The sequence below is a fragment of the Olea europaea genome, chromosome 16 (genome assembly GCF_002742605.1).
Source record: "Olea europaea var. sylvestris chromosome 16, O_europaea_v1, whole genome shotgun sequence".
In the NCBI taxonomy this organism is placed as follows: Eukaryota; Viridiplantae; Streptophyta; class Magnoliopsida; order Lamiales; family Oleaceae; genus Olea; species Olea europaea.
In genome coordinates, this window is record NC_036252.1 from 13741715 (window position 1) to 13758923 (window position 17209).

At 37.6% G+C, this 17209-nt stretch overlaps 1 protein-coding gene across 2 annotated transcripts; it reads right to left on the minus strand.

Moving 5' to 3' along the window:
• Window positions 1-336: 336 nt before the first annotated feature.
• On the minus strand, window positions 337-12567 carry LOC111412191 (probable CDP-diacylglycerol--inositol 3-phosphatidyltransferase 2). Of its 2 annotated transcripts, none has more exons than XM_023042998.1 (10): window positions 12200-12567; window positions 11908-11992; window positions 11770-11819; window positions 11142-11181; window positions 10985-11029; window positions 10835-10900; window positions 10548-10662; window positions 10414-10470; window positions 10222-10320; window positions 337-708 (listed from the first exon to the last, which is right to left on the minus strand). In XM_023042998.1, exons 1-10 carry the CDS (start codon window positions 12258-12260, stop codon window positions 649-651), a joined length of 678 nt encoding a protein of 225 aa, XP_022898766.1. In that variant the 5' UTR covers window positions 12261-12567; the 3' UTR covers window positions 337-648. The 2 variants fall into 2 exon arrangements, with proteins under 2 accessions (XP_022898766.1, XP_022898767.1); XM_023042999.1 differs by lacking the exon at window positions 12200-12567 and adding an exon at window positions 12071-12153.
• Between the last annotated feature and the right edge of the window lie 4642 nt (window positions 12568-17209).

Consider the following 17209-nt stretch of genomic DNA (forward strand, 5'->3'; position numbering starts at 1 on the left):
TGAGCAAGATAAAAACTTTCCACTACAGGCATGACAAAATATAGAGAATCACTTTAACCCATGCTAGACCTATGCCATAAAAGATGCTCGAAGGTTCAAATAAATAGTGATTGGAGTGAATTTCCAATAACGGGCTCGATTGAGCTTCTTGTCATATCTGCAACCTTTTAGAGCTTAGTTGCATTACCCTGCACGACGAATGCATAGTATGCTTTTCGAAGTCCCCCTTTCCATTCGAGTCTAAATGGGAGACGACGGTGTTGCTATTGGCATACCTATTTTCAAAATGTTGGGACATATTAGTCAAATGATATTTCACGGGAGCAACTCTAAAGATAGAACAAACGGCAAGAGAACATTTCACCTACGACACAACTGTTCAAAAAACAGGTCAATTTCCAAGAGGAGCTGTACAAAATATACTATGCAAATATTCAAACGTGCTCGGCCACATAATTGAAGATTGACTGATTGAAAAAAAAAAAAAAAAAAGTTCAACTGTTCCACACTTTCAACTCGATCCAAATTGCAGGTCCACATAGCAACCAATATGGAATTAAAGTTCTTCTGGAAGAGAACAAAAATACATCATTTGGTAAACGACGACTGCCTGCAACACGTAGCTCTCCAATTAGCTATTATACCACATTAATCCTTTTGCTTTTTGTTGATGTCATATAGTATGCATGCATCTGCTGCAGTCTTTATCTGTCATCACACAATGAATATAGTCACAGTAAATTAAGGCACTGTAATTAGTTAGGAAGTAGGACACAGTGGAGTCAAATCAATCAAGTTTAAAATCCCAACTGCTTTTCAAGAGAGCCATCTTTTTCAAACTAGTCATGAGGACATGTAACAAATGTGGGGCTGAAAAGAGATCACATATTTTCTCAAACAAGTCAATAATGTTAAAATTTACTTGTACACGTGTAACAAGACAGACTTGTTGCAATGAAAACTGGAAATCAGAAATACTTATTAAATAATCTACATTAAATTCATTCATAATTATACAGGAGCTGAAACAGGATTTTGAATGAAGAGGTTAATACAGTAACTAGTTTGTCCCAGTAAAATAGGATCATTTGACAAGAGCTCATCTTTGAATTGGTGCTGGTCCTATAGACAGGGAATTTAAGACATAGGCCTAGACAAAGGGGGGCAAAGTGACTAAAGGCCTTAGTTATAGATTTTATTGTAAATTCCTACAGACTGCCAACCTTCTTGTGTGGCACCTTGACCCTTAACCTTTTAACACACTGCGACTTGTATCCCCGCTTAACAGAAAATGTCTACTTAAATATTTGATCCCCATTTTTTTTGCGAAAAATGAGTTTTGTAACAGTAATTTTTCAAAAAAAATGTGTGATTAAAAAATGGGGAAAAATTTTGGATTTACATGCAACATTATTTTATTGATAAAATGTGTGGTTGAAAATGAAATTTTAGAAAGTGGGATTCAAACAGGAGCTAAATGTCCTTCCGACATGCACGTGATGTGTAATTAAAAGGGTAAATTTATCCAAAAAAAGGATTTCATGTATTCCAAGCCCAAACCATGATTATTCAACTTCCATTAAATGTTGCTCTTTTTTTGAACAATTTCACCTTTATAGTCAGACACACCTAAGGGTCACGTGGCCATTTAATGTCTAAATAGACAATTTTTGTCAGGCAGGATTATTGAAGCATGCAATTTTAAAAGGTTGAGGACATGGGTGCCACAAATGGAGGTTGGAGAATGGCTACTATGAAGAGTTGGGAACCCCTGAAGAAGTTTATCCAGAATTTTTAGAAGGCCTTTTACATTTAAAAAATCCAAAAAAACCCTAGTATTGGTGAGTACCGGAACCATCAAAATCACACCATCATCATCAACATTCACCCAAAAATATAGATATAGACACAATAAAGTTCACTAAAGCACCAAATAACCTTGAAAAGTACAAATTTTTGATAGGGTACTTCGTGAGGTCAATAGTAATGCTCTTCTTCATCCTAGCATGGTTAATAATACTAATTAACAATGAATATTATCGGCTTTTTTTAGCAAAAACAGTGGCAGGAAGGGCCAGGTTTGAATGTGTTTAGATTAATAAGATTTGACTGGGTTTGAATGAGTAAAAATGGCAACTGTTTCGATTCTAGCATTTCAAATGGTGAAAAAGGATGAGGGTAACAAATAATGGGCAATGTTTGTTTTCATTTTATCTTTTATATATATATATAAAGAAATTATTGCAATCAAAGGCCTTTCTCATAAACCACCCCCAAGCATCGGGCACCCAAATTACCACTTCTACCAATAGTTTACTGTCATGAAAATAGTCTTCTTCTTACTTTATAAGTGGTGAGGACACCAAGTTCAGACCTCCACTGACACATTTCTACAGAAGCTGAAAGAAACTTGTCCAACCACTCAGCTTATGGTTGGGAGATTGACGACAACCTATAGTGATATATCCACTCGACAAGATCGAGTTTTCTTCCACCCCGAAAGAGTTGATAAGGACATCGGATATTTATTTATTTTATTATCAAAGTTGCGCTTTATTTATTTTTTTGGACTATTAAAATTGGACTTGTATGGGCTCGGGCCCAATCTCGTTAGGGCTTGCTTTACTATTTAAACATACTTTGCTTTGTAATTTTTAGTTGACGATTGAATAAATTTATTGGTGGCTTGTGGCGGAAGCTTTCTCTCTTCCCCCATTATTCTTCCCCTTCTATTGATTCTTCTTCTTCTTTCATCTCCTCCCTCGCTGATTTTCTTCTTCCTGTTAATTGTTCCTCTTTCTACCTTTAATATTCTGTTGGTGCTACATCAAATTTGGTATCAGAGCCAGGTTGGACATTTCTTCTTATCTCCAATCCAAAATTTTCTTCTTATTTCTTTCCTAAGAACTTGTGGAACAGCACAAACAAATAAATTTTAGCGTGAGCAGCTGATTTATTATTACTATTTTCTTCCAGCTTCTTCATAGTTGTTCCAAAAAAAAAAAAAAAAGTTCATCGTACTGTTCACGGGTACTATTCAAACCCGGAAATTTCTATTTCACATTCTCTACAGTTTCTGAAAAAAAATACTCATTGGCTGCTAGATAAATAGTGATGTTCCATAAATTCTAGCCTACATTGAAACCCTAGCAACAATAGGCCCACATAATCCCAATCCTAAACTCACTCAGCTCATAACCCCAATCCCAATCCACTTTCAAGTCCAGCACACACCAAACCCAACCCATTCACTATATATTAACCCAACCCAGTAAACCATCTACCCACATAATCAAGACCCAATCCACCATTCCCATCCGACCCAATCCATCGCCTCGACCACCAACTCCACCACGTAGCCACACCCACCGTTACTCTCTCTACTAAAACTTGCTAGTCCACAATTGCACCCCAAAACCACCCCACAACCTCGTGACGCATCGTCAGCCTCGATCGCCGGTGCTCTCCTAGCAGCGTCACTTGCAGACGCCACCCACACCGGCACACCCTAGCGCGCTACAAGCCATCAACTCTCCGCTATCTACCTCTGTTGCCACTTTCAATACCACATCCTGCCTCTCCCTGTCTCGCACCTGAAACCCTCCACCACAATCGACTTGTAATAACTTAACCTGCACCAATTCTCCCAAAACCGACCCAAGCCCCATACACTGCCACACTAGTCGCCACCACCACAACCATAATTCACTCAACACACCACTCATCTTTCATTCACAAATCACTGTCAAAGCAACCGCCACCACATCACCACAATCAATTTCAAGCAACTGTTCAAGGAATTCAAAGGAGTCAGAGACAATTTATTGTGAAATTGGTTACTATTTGTAGCCCCTACCACATCAGAATCAGAGTCAAGACAGTATGAATCACAATTCAGCAGGAGAGTGTTCTACAGTTAAAGGCAACTGAAGCGAGGAGTAAGACAGAAACATACTTGGAGCCCCACACGTTGACAATTCAAACCAATCGGAATACTGGGAGTCCCAACCGAACTGCAAGGAGACACTCTTCTTATCTATCTTTTGTTTATACCGTTGCTTCATTTTAAAATTGCATCAGTTACAATATTAGTGTTGCTATTATTTGCTAATTATAGCCTTACACCCTACTAGATCGAAATTCGTGAATTAACTCTCATTGTTTCCCGATTACCCCACATATTCAGACATTTCGAATAGTCAATTGTATCCTTGCTTTCTATTTTATTTGCATCAGTATTATTAGCTTGCTACATTCGGACCTACGTAATCCCATTTTTAGACAAATAAGAAAAAAATAATAATAATAAAAGAAAAGCTCAAATTGCTATTTTGCTGTTGGTATCCATTGTTTATTGATCTCAGTAGTGCACTTCACCTAGCTAGCGTTACTTTGTATGCAATTGCGTAGTAGTCGTGTTACTGTTTCTAGTGCTAGTACCCTTACTATGGATCAATCCCAAGTTGAAGCTCTCACCCGACAATTAGCACAATTAGAAAATCAATTAACAGCTGTCCAAATTGAGGTAGCTGCCACTCGTGAGGAGAAAAGAGCCCTAGCCGCTAGGTTGAACACTCTTGATCCAACCCCATATTCGACCGAAGCTGAAAACTCTGAAATTTTCGTTTATAGGCCTCAACGTTGTCCACAAGGTAGTCGAGACCACGCCAGATATGATTGTAGGGAAGGAAATCAGGGTCGTGGACGAAAGTAGGAATATCACCATCATGGTACACAATCTCCCCCTCGTCACGAGGAGCGCCTCTTTCGAAACATTAAGTTAGATGCCCCTACGTTTGATGGTTGTCTAGATCCTAGTGTATTCAATCAATGGATTAGAGATATGGATTGCTTCTTTGCCTGGTATGGAGTCCCGAAAGATCGGAGGGTACAATTTGTTAGTTTGAAATTAACTGACATTGCTCAACTCTTTTGGGAGAGTGTTGAGGACCTCCTAGAGAGGCGTCATGCTCCCCCTATTGGGAGTTGGGATGAAATGAAGCGTCGCCTTCAAGAAAAATATTTACCTCAATCATACAGTGGTAACTTGTTAGACCAATGGAACGCACTTACACAAGACAATCGACCTGTGACCGAATACGTCGCGCAGTTTGATGAGTTTCGAATGAGATGTCAAGTCGTCGAGGATGAGGTCATGACTTTGAGTAAGTTTAGGCAAGGCCTAAGAGATGATCTCAGGCGTGAGCTTATCCTTAGAGGCGTCACCACTCTTGACCACGCCTACTCTTTCGTTCGGGATTACGAATTAGTGACTAGGACACCGTATAGAAGTCGTAGTGACTCCCGCACTGCAACTTCTTCTGCATCCACTCCATCCCCTAACTCTATTCTAGGACCCCCTCCTTCTAATACTACCCCTACATTGGATAGCAAAGGTAGAGGTTCCGAGGTTTCAAGGACGTCCTCCCGTTTGCAATGCTTCAACTGTGAGGGTTTTGGTAACATTTCTTCTAAGTGTCCTAGCCGAGCCCTAGTTGTAGAAGAGCGTGAAGGTATAGTCGACGAGCCATTAGAGGACCAAGTTTATGAGCCTAAGTTAGAAGAGTTTGATAACTTGGAGGATAGTGAAAATATCTTCTTAGGTTGTATTCAGGCTAGTCCCCTTATCCCACATACGCCTAGAGTCAGTGTCGTCCGTTGCACTCTTACCCAACCTAGGGATGCCGATGATTGGCGCCGTCATGCCATCTTCCACACTTACATCAAGATTAACAATAAGGGCTGTAAAGTTTCATGGATAGTAGCAGCTGCATTAATGCGATTTCGATGGCTACTGTATCCCGTCTAAGATTGAAGCTAATTCCTCACCCTCAGTCATACATCGTCTCTTGGGTTGATACCTCTTCTATAGCTATTAAGGAGCGTTGTTTAGTCCATATCCAGTTCCTAAAGTATAAAGACCATATATGGTGTGACGTCATTTCAATGGATGTCGAGCACATCATCTTAGGACGACCTTGGTTATTTGACCTAGATGTAACCATCTATGGTCGATCCAATTCCTGCTCCTTCGTGTTTAATGGAAAGAAGATTCACCTTGACCCACCGCCCCTAAAGCCTGTTGGCCCACTGGAAACGAAGAAGAGTGTGGAACGAAAGAAATTGCATATTATTAGTCTTACGGAGTTTGAGCGTACACTTGTTGGTGACTCAATTGTGTTCGCCTTGGTAGTCATGGAGGCTTCATCTAACTCCACAATAGAAAGCCCTGCTGAAGTATCCTTCTGGAGTTTCGAGATGTCTTTCCGGAGGACCTACCTGATCATCTACCTCCTCTAAGGGATATTCAACATGCTATAGATTTCGTCCCAGGAGCATCCCTTCCAAATTTGCCTCATTATAGGATGAATTCTACCAAGCATCCTTTCCAAATTTGCCTCATTATAGGATGAATCCTACCGAGCACGTTGAACTCCAAAGATAAGTGGATGACCTCCTTCACAAAGGATTCATTCGTGAGAGTTTAAGCCCGTGTGCTGTCCCCGCCCTATTGACGCCAAAAAAAGATGGTTCTTAGAGAATGTGTGTGGATAGTCGCGCTATCAATAAGATCACGATGAAGTATCGTTTTCCCATTCCTAGACTTGATGATATGCTAGATATGATGGTTGGTGCGACAATCTTTTCGAAGATCGATTTGAAAAGTGGATACCATCATATTAGAATTCGCCCAGGTGATGAGTGGAAGACCGCGTTTAAAACAAAAGATGGTCTTTATGAATGGCTGGTCATGCCTTTTGAGCTAAGTAATGTGCCAAATACCTTTATGCGGGTAATGACACAAACTCTTCGACCTTTCATGGGTAAGTTTCTTGTAGTCTACTTTGATGATATCCTCATCTATAGTAACACTAAGTAGCAACACCATAACCACTTCACACAAGTTTGCTCTACCCTTCGTGCAACTAATATGTATGCTAACGTTAAGAAGTGCTCTTTCTTCATTGATACAGTCGTTTTTCTGGGGTTCATTGTCTCTTCGACAGGGGTATCTGCTAACCCTGCTAAGGTTTAGGCGATTATTAACTCGCCTGAGCCTGAAGCTATTCATGAGGTCAGGAGCTTTCACGGTTTAGCTACATTTTACCGTCGCTTTATCAAGGGGTTTAGCACTATTATGGCGCCTATTACGGAATGCATGAAGAAAGGGGAGTTTCATTGGACACAAGAAGCGGCTAAGGCCTTTAAGTTGGTCAAAAAGCGAATGACGAAGGCTCCTGTCATGCGTCTTCGCGACTTTTCCAAAATCTTTGAAGTTGAATGCGATGCCTCCGGGGTAGGTAAAGTTGGAGTCTTGAGTCAGGATCGTCACCATGTTGCCTACTTCAGCAAGAAGTTAAATGAAGCCAAACAACGGTACTCAATTTATGATAAGGAACTGTATGCGGTGGTCCAAGCTTTGTGCCATTGACGCCACTATTTCTTGCCCCCAGGAATTTGTCTTTTATTTGGACCACGAGGCCCTCCGTTACCTCAACTCCCAAAAAAGATTAAGCTCTAGACATGGTTGTTGGATTGAATATTTGCAGGCCTATTCATTTGTTTTAAAACACAAGAAGGGTGTAGAGAACCAAGCAGCTGATGCATTAAGTCATCGTGTCTCCCTTTTGTCGATCATGAGTGTCAAGGTCATCGGTTTTGAAAGGCTTAAGGAGGATTACAAGGCATGTCCCGATTTTAAGGATATTTTTCTCGATTTGCAAAGTGGACAATCAAACACCACAGATGGCTTCCGACTTGAGGATGGTTTTCTCTTTCGAGCCAATAAATTGTGCATCCCTCAAACTTCGTGCGAGATTTCATAGTGTGGAAAGTTCATGCGGAAGGGTTAGCCGTTCACTTTGGACGTGATAAGACCATAGAGGAAGTTGAATGTCAATTCTATTGGCCTAGCTTGAAGAAAGATGCGGCTAAGATTGTTAGTACATGTAACACTTATCAATTGAGCAAACAGAAGAGGCAAAACACAGGCCTATACACCCCTCTTCCCGTCCCCAATTGTCCTTGACAAGATGTTAGTATGGATTTTGTATTAGGCCTTCCACGCACCCCAAAGAAACATGATTCTATTTTTGTGGTTGTTGATCGTTTTTCGTAAATGGCTCATTTTATCCCCTGTAGCAAGATCTCAGATGCGTCTAAGGTGGTCATATTGTTCTTTAATGAGATTGTTAAATTGTATGGGCTTCCTAAGACCATTGTGCTCGATAGAGATGTTTGTTTCACTAGCCATTTTGGAGGACCTTGTGGCAAAAGATGGGCACCAAATTGAAATTTTCTACGGCCTACCACCCTCAGACTGACGGTCAAACTAAAGTAGTTAATTGAAGTCTTGGTAGCCTATTACGTTGTCTAGTCCGGGAAAACCTTCGAAATTGGGATTTGATCCTTCCTATAGCTCTAATTGCGTATAATAGCTCCATAAATCGTTCATTAGGTATGAGTTCATTTGTAGCCATTCATGGGTACAAGCCTAGGAAACCTTTAGATCTCATCTCTATGTCCCCACAAGCTAGAGTGTCAGTATCAGCCGAAGCATTTGCACAACATCTTCTTGATTTGCATATTGATATCAATAAACAACTTGAAACTAGTAATGCAAAATATCAATTCCAAGCTGATTTGCATAAACGACATTGAGTTTAACGTTGGGGATTACGATATGGTCCGCAATAGGCCCGAGCAGCGTCTACATGGACTCGCCTTCAAATTGCAAGCCCGTAGTGCTGGTCCTTTTAAAATTTTAAATCAAGTTGGTCCAAATGCATATGTTGTTGACATTCCACCACATCTTGGTTACCACTCTACTTTCAATGTTGAGGACCTAGTAGCTTATAAAGGTCATTTCATTCCCTCAAATAATCTTTTGCCACCTCCTTTTGTAGACCTTGATCCCAACTATTTGGTCACTTTTAACCCACTACCACCTCTCACAACACACACAGATAAAATTGATGCTATTTTAGATGAAGAAACTGTGTTTACTAATGATGGAGAGGTTTAGCGCTTCCTCGTTCGTTGGGTTGGTCGACCAGATTATGATTGTACATGGATCTCCAAAGAGACACTACAGCAATTGGATCCAGATTTATTGGAGTTTTATCGGAGTCAGCAAGATCTTTTTTGGCCCAGATCACCTCCCGTTCACCCAAGGGGAGTTGGTAAGGACACCAGGTTCAGACCTCCATTAACACATTTCTATAGACGTCGGAAGAAGCTTGCCCAACCACTCAACTAATGGTTGGGAGATTGACGACAGCCTATAGTGATATATCCACTCGACAGGGTCGAGTTTTCTCCCATCCCGAGAGAGTTGATGAGGACATCGGATATTTATTTATTTTATTATCAAAGTTGCGCTTTATTTATTTTCTTAGACTATTAAAATTGGACTTGTACGGGCTCGGACCCAATCTCGTTAGGGTTTGCTTTACTATTTAAACATACTTTGCTTTGTAATTTTCAGTTGACGATTGAATAAAATCATTGGTGGCTTGTGGCGAAAGCTTTCTCTCTTCCCCCATTATTCTTCCCCTTCTATTGATTCTTCTTCTTCTTTCATCCCCTCCCCCGCTGATTTTCTTCTTCCTGTTAATTGTTCTTCTCTTTCTACATTTAATATTCTGTTGGTGCTGCATCAATAAGTCATATGATTAATTATTTATTTGTAGATTATTCATAGAGGTGCAGAAGTAAACCAAATGTAGACCTTGATTTCATTTCTACATGTCCAGTCAACACATGATTTGAAGGTAATTCCAGATAACTTAGATCTTGCTAGTCTAACTTAATTACTTACTAATTATATGTTACATTATATGGAGGATATAATCAAGCCTGGAAGATTCAGTGATCATGACTGCTAACTCTACTCCAAACCAAAGAACACATCCAAATTCGGAGCAAGTTTTCCCTCTACAATATTATTGATACAGTGTACAAGGAAGAACTCATTATTAATTGCATTCAGATTACATATTTTTTCTGAGCCAAGAGCATAGACTACATCATTGAGTCACAACACTGTGATCAAAGATGAAGCCTCGAGTGTACCATATAAAGATATACTATATTAGATGATTTCGAAAGAATAAAGAGAAACCAATTCAAGAGGTATTGAGGCGGTGGAGCCATGGTTGCAACAGAGCTAAGAATATGAGTAAACATTCATCAGAAATATTGAGTATACAGTGTGTTTACCTGGATAAGATTGACTGATTGCTTGATTGTCCATCCGAACAGAATTAAAGCTAAAAGAGTTAAGTATATCCAACTTTGCGTTGCAGCGTTCACTAAAACCTAAAAAGAAAGTATATGGAAAAAAACCAAGCTTGGTAAATTTTCAGAAGACGAGACTAAATATTACTGAGAACAAGAAAGCATGAGGCTTACATCAGTCAAATTCTCGGTTTGCTTCTTTGCTAGAAGAAACAAAATAATGTAAAGAACCTGTGGACCAAATTACTTCAATAAGATGACTACACATAAAAATCACTCGAAATTAGAAGGATCAAAGAGATATTCACCTCACAGGATACACAACAGTAACCCATAAATTTGCGATTCGCATAGTAAGCCCTGAACAGCCAACTGCTACTATCCTCTACGTCTTTATGACTAGTTTTGCCTACCAAGAAGGAACTGCAATACCCAGGATGTGAAAGTAAGTCGAATATAAATGAAGATCCATGAGACATGGACACAGATAAATGTTGTACGATAAAGACACACACAGCAAAAACAGCTCTCCAATTAAATGCAATGTTTCTCAGGTTAGAAATTCAACAGAAACAGTGTGTTATAATGTAAATACCTGTACATTTGCAACCAATGGCTGGCAATATCTAGAGCAAGCAACAACAAGAAAATGAAGCCAGGCCTGGAAGAAATTGGGAAGAGAACCTCAAATATGTAGTGGATTGTAGTCACAGCAATTGATATAAATACAAGTAAAGCAAATCACCTATAAACTTGGGAGAGTATTACCAGCAGGCAGGCAGTGCTTATCCTGGGAGATAAAACACAAATTTAAGGTGGAATTCGTAGACAAAGAAAATCGACATCTGAGATCCTAAGTTAGACAAATATAGCTCATAAGAGAAATGTAAATGATAGATTACCTATCTGTAACCATGTCGAGAACAGCTCCAAAGGTTGAAACTGAAATGAACAAAGCAAATCAATTGATTGCACATATTGCAGGATTGAGAAGTTATTTTCATAATTTCTTAATAGATTTACACACATTAGACTGGCCTCATAACAGAAATGGAAGAAGTTCAGTTCAACATAATTTCTGTGAACAACTTCTTCCTAGGAGCTTTTTCTACTTTGTAGTTCTATTGTTGAAATAGTTGATACTTGATGTATATCCCACACAGATTTGATTCTCTATTGATTACTTAATTTCTTCAATATTTGGTTTTGGTACCCATTGACATTCAACCTACAACCTCCACGCTTCAACCACCCAAATCACTGGCTGTCCATTGTTTTGGAGAAGTGTTCCATGAAACTTATTAAACTTCAAAATGAAAGCATATAATCAATATTTCACCATTCAATTTATAAAAGCAACATAATTTTTATACACAAAATTCATACAGATTCGGAGCATTAAATATGTAATCAAACCGACTAACTGTAAGCTAAACACCAAATTGTCACCACCCCACAAGCAAAAAGAAGCTTGAGTACAACAATTTATAGCAGACATCAACTAAATAGTGAAAATCTATAAACCCATACCTTGATTCAATTTGCGTGCAAACCAACCATCTAATGCATCACACGCAAAGCTGAAAGAGACCCGGCATTCAAAAATTCAATCAATTTAATGATCTTACTTCAATGGAAAAATCAAGGAAATGGTGAAAAGATCCGCACCTAATAAAATACAGAACCGAGAAAAGATATTTGTCCTTGAAGCATATGGCGAAAGCAAAGCAATTCATTATAATTCTTATGTATCCTGCATCGACAATGACCAAAAGAAAATCAATTAAAACTAAAGCGAACAATGTTAGCCTCCTCTAAAATCTTATCTTACGCCGTTAGAGAGATTTAGTATCAACAAGCCCCCAAGCCGGATGCAGCCTTTACGGCGCACAATTTTCATAACCATCTCAACAGACAATAAATCAATTGAAACAAATAATTAAATTGCTCAAATACTGACCAATGATGTTGGGTACATAAAGGTAAACATTTAACGTGCTGGGTCTCGATTTGTCCGCCATAACTGCACAAAGGATTTGAATCTCTATTACTGTGGTTCTACGGAACTTAAAGTAGAAGTGACGATTTCAGCATCTAATCCTAGCTCAAAAAATCAACTTGAATATGCAGTATTTGGGTAGTTTTCAATCTATTTTGGAATAACTTAAAATCAAAATATCCACTGTCTCCAGAGAATAATTACAAATTTAATCTGAGAATCACGAGGGAAAGTGGTAAAAGAAAAGTTCGATAAAGTAAGAAACTCAGTTCAAATCGAACGTGTAAAGATATTCATTTCCTCCTCGCGGAAGAATATATTATTCTCTGTGGGTTAAAAAAGACACGAAACTTCTGCTGAAATTTTACTTTAGTCCCTTAACTTTTTATACTAAATTTTTTGTGGAAGTCTACAACCTACGACATTTGTGCAAAAGGATTCTCAACCTTTAATTTTTAACACTCATGTCCTCAACTTTTAAGTTTCTATCAAACTCAATCCCTTTGGACAAGATTCATTCGAATTGTCAGTTAAACGGCATGTGAAGCACTATTGTAAAGGTAAAATATGTGTGATTAGCAAATGCTAGATTAGAGATTAAGGTGCTAAAGAGTCATTCGCATAGAGCTAAAGTAGGGATATTACGAGTCGAACGCTGGGAGATAATATTCTAAAGGCTAAGATCTTGTTTGAGCCCCATTTTCCTGTCTAAAAGTGCATTTTAGAATAATGATTGATTGAGAATATGTAGTTGAAAATAAGAAAGAGAAAAATATATTTTAAAAATAATGAGAATCAAATAAGAGCTAAATATATTTAAAACCATATTTTTAAATAAGTTCACCACATTTTAATTGAATGAAAGGATCATAACTTTTACTTATCGTCACATTTTGTCCCCAAATTTATTTCATTGCATTTATCTTTAGTATTTCAGTAATTAGCTCATTTTATTCGTGATGTTGATATCCGTCCAAAAATTTCATTAAGAATGAGGAAAAAGACTTATTTTTTGCTCTTTATATTTTCAAAATAAGCAGAAAATATACAAAATCATAATTAAATATATGCGTCTCGTTTTAAAACATACTAATAGAATTTTTGAATGGGAACCATATTTTGGACAAAATGTACTAATTAATGAAAAGTTAAGAATAAGAAAGCGATTAAAAAACGTTAAAGAGTATAAATATGACAACTTATGTTTGAGACCTTTGATACAAAAAAATGTGGTGTTAATATCGTCTGCGACAATACGTAGGGGTCGAGTCATCGATGACCGTTGCCCTCCAAACAGTATGGGAGCCTTTTAACTCGTGATACTCGTACTCCTAGATCTTCACAGCGCCTCCTCTACCATAGTGTAAGCTGGGAGTAGCTCCGAAAAGCAAGGCTTGCTAAAAAATTAAATTATATACTAAGGATAGAATGATTATTATATCACTGCAGCCTTAGTTATTATGAGTATTATATTCCCTATGATGACGATTCATCCCTATAAATATTTTGATTATCAATAAAATACATACAAATTTATTGACGTCTAATTCTTTATCTAGTTTATAATAAATTATCAACACAAAGTTTTAGCTAACTAGAGGCCTGCTTGATTTGGCATGTTTTCCATGGTTTCAAACTTTTGATAGTTTGATGGCAATTATTTTCTTGGCAATTTGTTTTCCTTCTTCCCTCCACACATGTGCAATTTCCTTGATTTTTAGGAAAATCAATTCCCACCAAACCCATGGAATTGGTGTTCCAACTGGCCTTTTTTTTTCTTTTTTTTTTACAATTGGAACAAATTCTATCCTCAATTGTAACAAATTTTGTTCTTTTAATTGACAATTTTTAAGAAAAATAAAGTCAAATGAACACCAAAAAATAGAAACTTTCAACATTTTTCAGGTGAAAAATTATACCAATCAAACACATTAATTGACAATTCCCAAAAAAACAAGCTCTATGCAATTAAATTCCTTGGAATTCGTTTTATTTCCACCCAAATTCTATTCTTGCAATCAAACGGACCCTAAGCCCTTTTGCATTCAAAGAAAAGCACGAATATGTAACTAACTGAATTCTTTTATTTCCGTTCAAAGAAACACGAGAAGTTCTTGTTGTGGTGGAAAGTATAAATCTTACAAAAAAAGAAATAAATTGAACTTGGCCACTTGAAGATTTCTACATCTATTAAATTTGAAAAATAATTCAATTTATTTGCTCCCTTTCTACTACAAGTTCATTCATTGAAGTTTTGTCATTATGTACCAAATCATGAAAGATTATTTATTATAATATTTAAAGATGTTTATGCTCTTGAAGACACATGACCAAATTTATATTTATTCTAGACAAATATGGTATTGATGTTTTTGAAGAAATGCGAACCACGTTATATAAATGCTTTAGAAGACTATTATGCTCCGAAAGAAGCATCATGTTCATATCTATATTTCATTTTATTATTTTGTTGTTTCTCATGTATAACACAACTTTATATTATATCAACATTGTTGACAAACACTATTTTGCTATTCTTGAAGAGCACAATTTTATATTTATCTATATCATAATACTAGTCTTGGCCCATGCAATGCACAGGATGGGTTATTTTGAAGGTAATGTTAGTGTGACAAATGTTTTGGATTCTCATGAATTACATGATCAACTCAATGTTTGCTACGTCTGAACTGGGGTGGATTTTCCTTTATTGAGCATGCAGAAAGACTTATTCAGTTAAATCATTCCAAAAGACAAGAAATTATTTTACATGTGGAATAAGGACAATCAGGTTACTGGGGAAAAAAAAATGAGAGACAAACGAAAACAGTACAAGTTTTATCCAACTTGTGCAAGTACTTAAAACACAAATAGACCTTTCTCCTGTATATGTAAAGGCAACAGCTCAAAAGGAAATCCTTCATTAAGCAAGCACGTCTTTATAAACCTTTTATGTGAAAAGGTGGGTTAAAACCCCAAATGGTCACTTAACTTTGCTCGAAGTCTCTCAAAAGGTCACTGAACTTCAAAACGTCCCTAAGTAGTCACTGAACTTTGCCCAAAGTCTCTCAGGAGATCACTGAACTTCAAAACGTCTCTAAATGGTCACTGAACTTTGCAAAGAGTTCCTAGGGCGTCACTGAGGTTTGCAAATTAGGACCCCATTCATCTTTGCAAAGTTCAATAATTTGCAAACTTCAGTGAGCCCCTAGGAACTTTTTGCAAAGTTCAGTGATTATTTAGGGACGTTTTGAAGTTCAGTGACCTCTTAGGGGACTTCGAGCTAAGTTCAGTGACTACTTAGGAACGATTTGAAGTTCGGTGACCTTCTTAGAGACTTTGGGCAAAATTCAGTGACCATTTGGGGTTTTTTCTCTAAAAAGGTACATGAGGTTTAGAGGAAATAAAATCTTGCATGAAAGCATATTTTGGATCACCAGGCTCAGCGAAGACATTCACCCATCTCGTCTTTTCCTGCTGGTTTCCCATCTCAGCCTCACTCTTGTACGTAGTGTTTGTGTTGGAACAATCTCATGAAAATAAATATAAAAATCATAACTAAATGTAGAAAAGGTACAAATGGTAGAAGATATTTAGTGAATAGAAGAACCAAATAGGTGTGAAAAGGAGAGTACAATACGATACTTGCCTTGGCGAATTGAGCAGCCAATCACAGTTTCCTTTCCTGCTTCTGTCACTCAGAAATTCATAAATCCATTTAACACAATTAACATGTGTAAATACACACATACATATATGCTGATAAACACAGAGAAGTGCATGAAGAGTGAAGGGGGATGAGATTGCAGACAATAGCATAGAATGCAAAGTATCTGACATTTTCAATTGTACTGCGGTTAATCTACTTGGCCTGGTCAGCCACCATATCCACCTTTTGGGTCCTGTGAGTAACAATGAAGAATTGGATTTAAAAAAATAGTTAAAGTAAAAGAAATTGACAAACTTGGGAAGAAATTGAAGATACTATATGCCAAGACAGAGATCAATATTCAAACTTTTATGCAAAGAGTCAACTTTAAAGCATGGTAAATAAGAAGATTCAAAATAAGACGGATTCACATTGATTTATTTGTGTCGAGTATAGAGAAGCAGCGAGCCCGTGGATGAATAGTTTGTTCTATCTGATACGTTAAAATCACAGCAATTTAATTTATCCGTAACCACATCCCAGATTTAAACTGGTTCTTTAGAACCTTACTAATCTTATCAACGTCACTCTCAACTACGTTGATGTGGAAACATAACATCCATAGTTGTGATGCATTGTTGTATTGGATTGAGACACAAATCTTGATCTAGCTACAAGGATGAAGTTAAAAACATTCATAGTTGGTGGTATAGTGACAAACCTTATCTAAGAGCTTAAACCATAGACACAAATCAAGGGGGAAAAACTTGACCAACCTGTCCATGCAAACATCTTTGCCATCTCCAACACTGTTTTTGCAAGTATGACACCTGAGAGAATTCATAGATGTAGAAACTGAAAAATTGGCTTCAAATTCACAATCCCTTTTGATATCAGACAAATTAGGATAATACCACAGCAACTTTCAACAATGCAATCATAGAAAATGTGTGTCGTTTTGGGATTAGGTCCGTGAGTGATCACACAAGTGTAGTCCCCAGAAAGCTACCTAGAAAAAGGACTCATCAACTGAGAGTACCTAGTCTTGATTCCAAGATCACTTGGAGATTCAAGCAATTCTTCGACTGGAGAAATCGAAGAGGGGACAAGGTTTGGAATTTGAACCTTAAATTTTTATGCAAAAAGAACCATTCTACTAATTGGCTTTGAGATGTCCTCCGCATCGTTTTTCTCATCATTCATTGAATCAACCATGGCAAGTCCAATGGCTTCTGAGTCTTGTTTATTTCAAGAATTAGGAGATGGGATTGAGGATTTTGACAAATTTTTTATCATAGCCAAAATGGTTAGCAGAATTTGAT

Bases quoted from the DNA above. Each gene is read 5' to 3' on its own strand.
- LOC111412191 (XM_023042998.1), bottom strand. From the start codon at position 12,260: ATGGCGGACAAATCGAGACCCAGCACGTTAAATGTTTACCTTTATGTA. The intron at 10,663-10,834 runs GTATTTACATTA...TGGGTATTGCAG, and splicing joins CATTGGTTGCAAATGTACAG to TTCCTTCTTGGTAGGCAAAA. The intron at 709-10,221 runs GTAAACACACTG...GTGTGATGACAG, and splicing joins AATCAGTCAATCTTATCCAG to ATAAAGACTGCAGCAGATGC.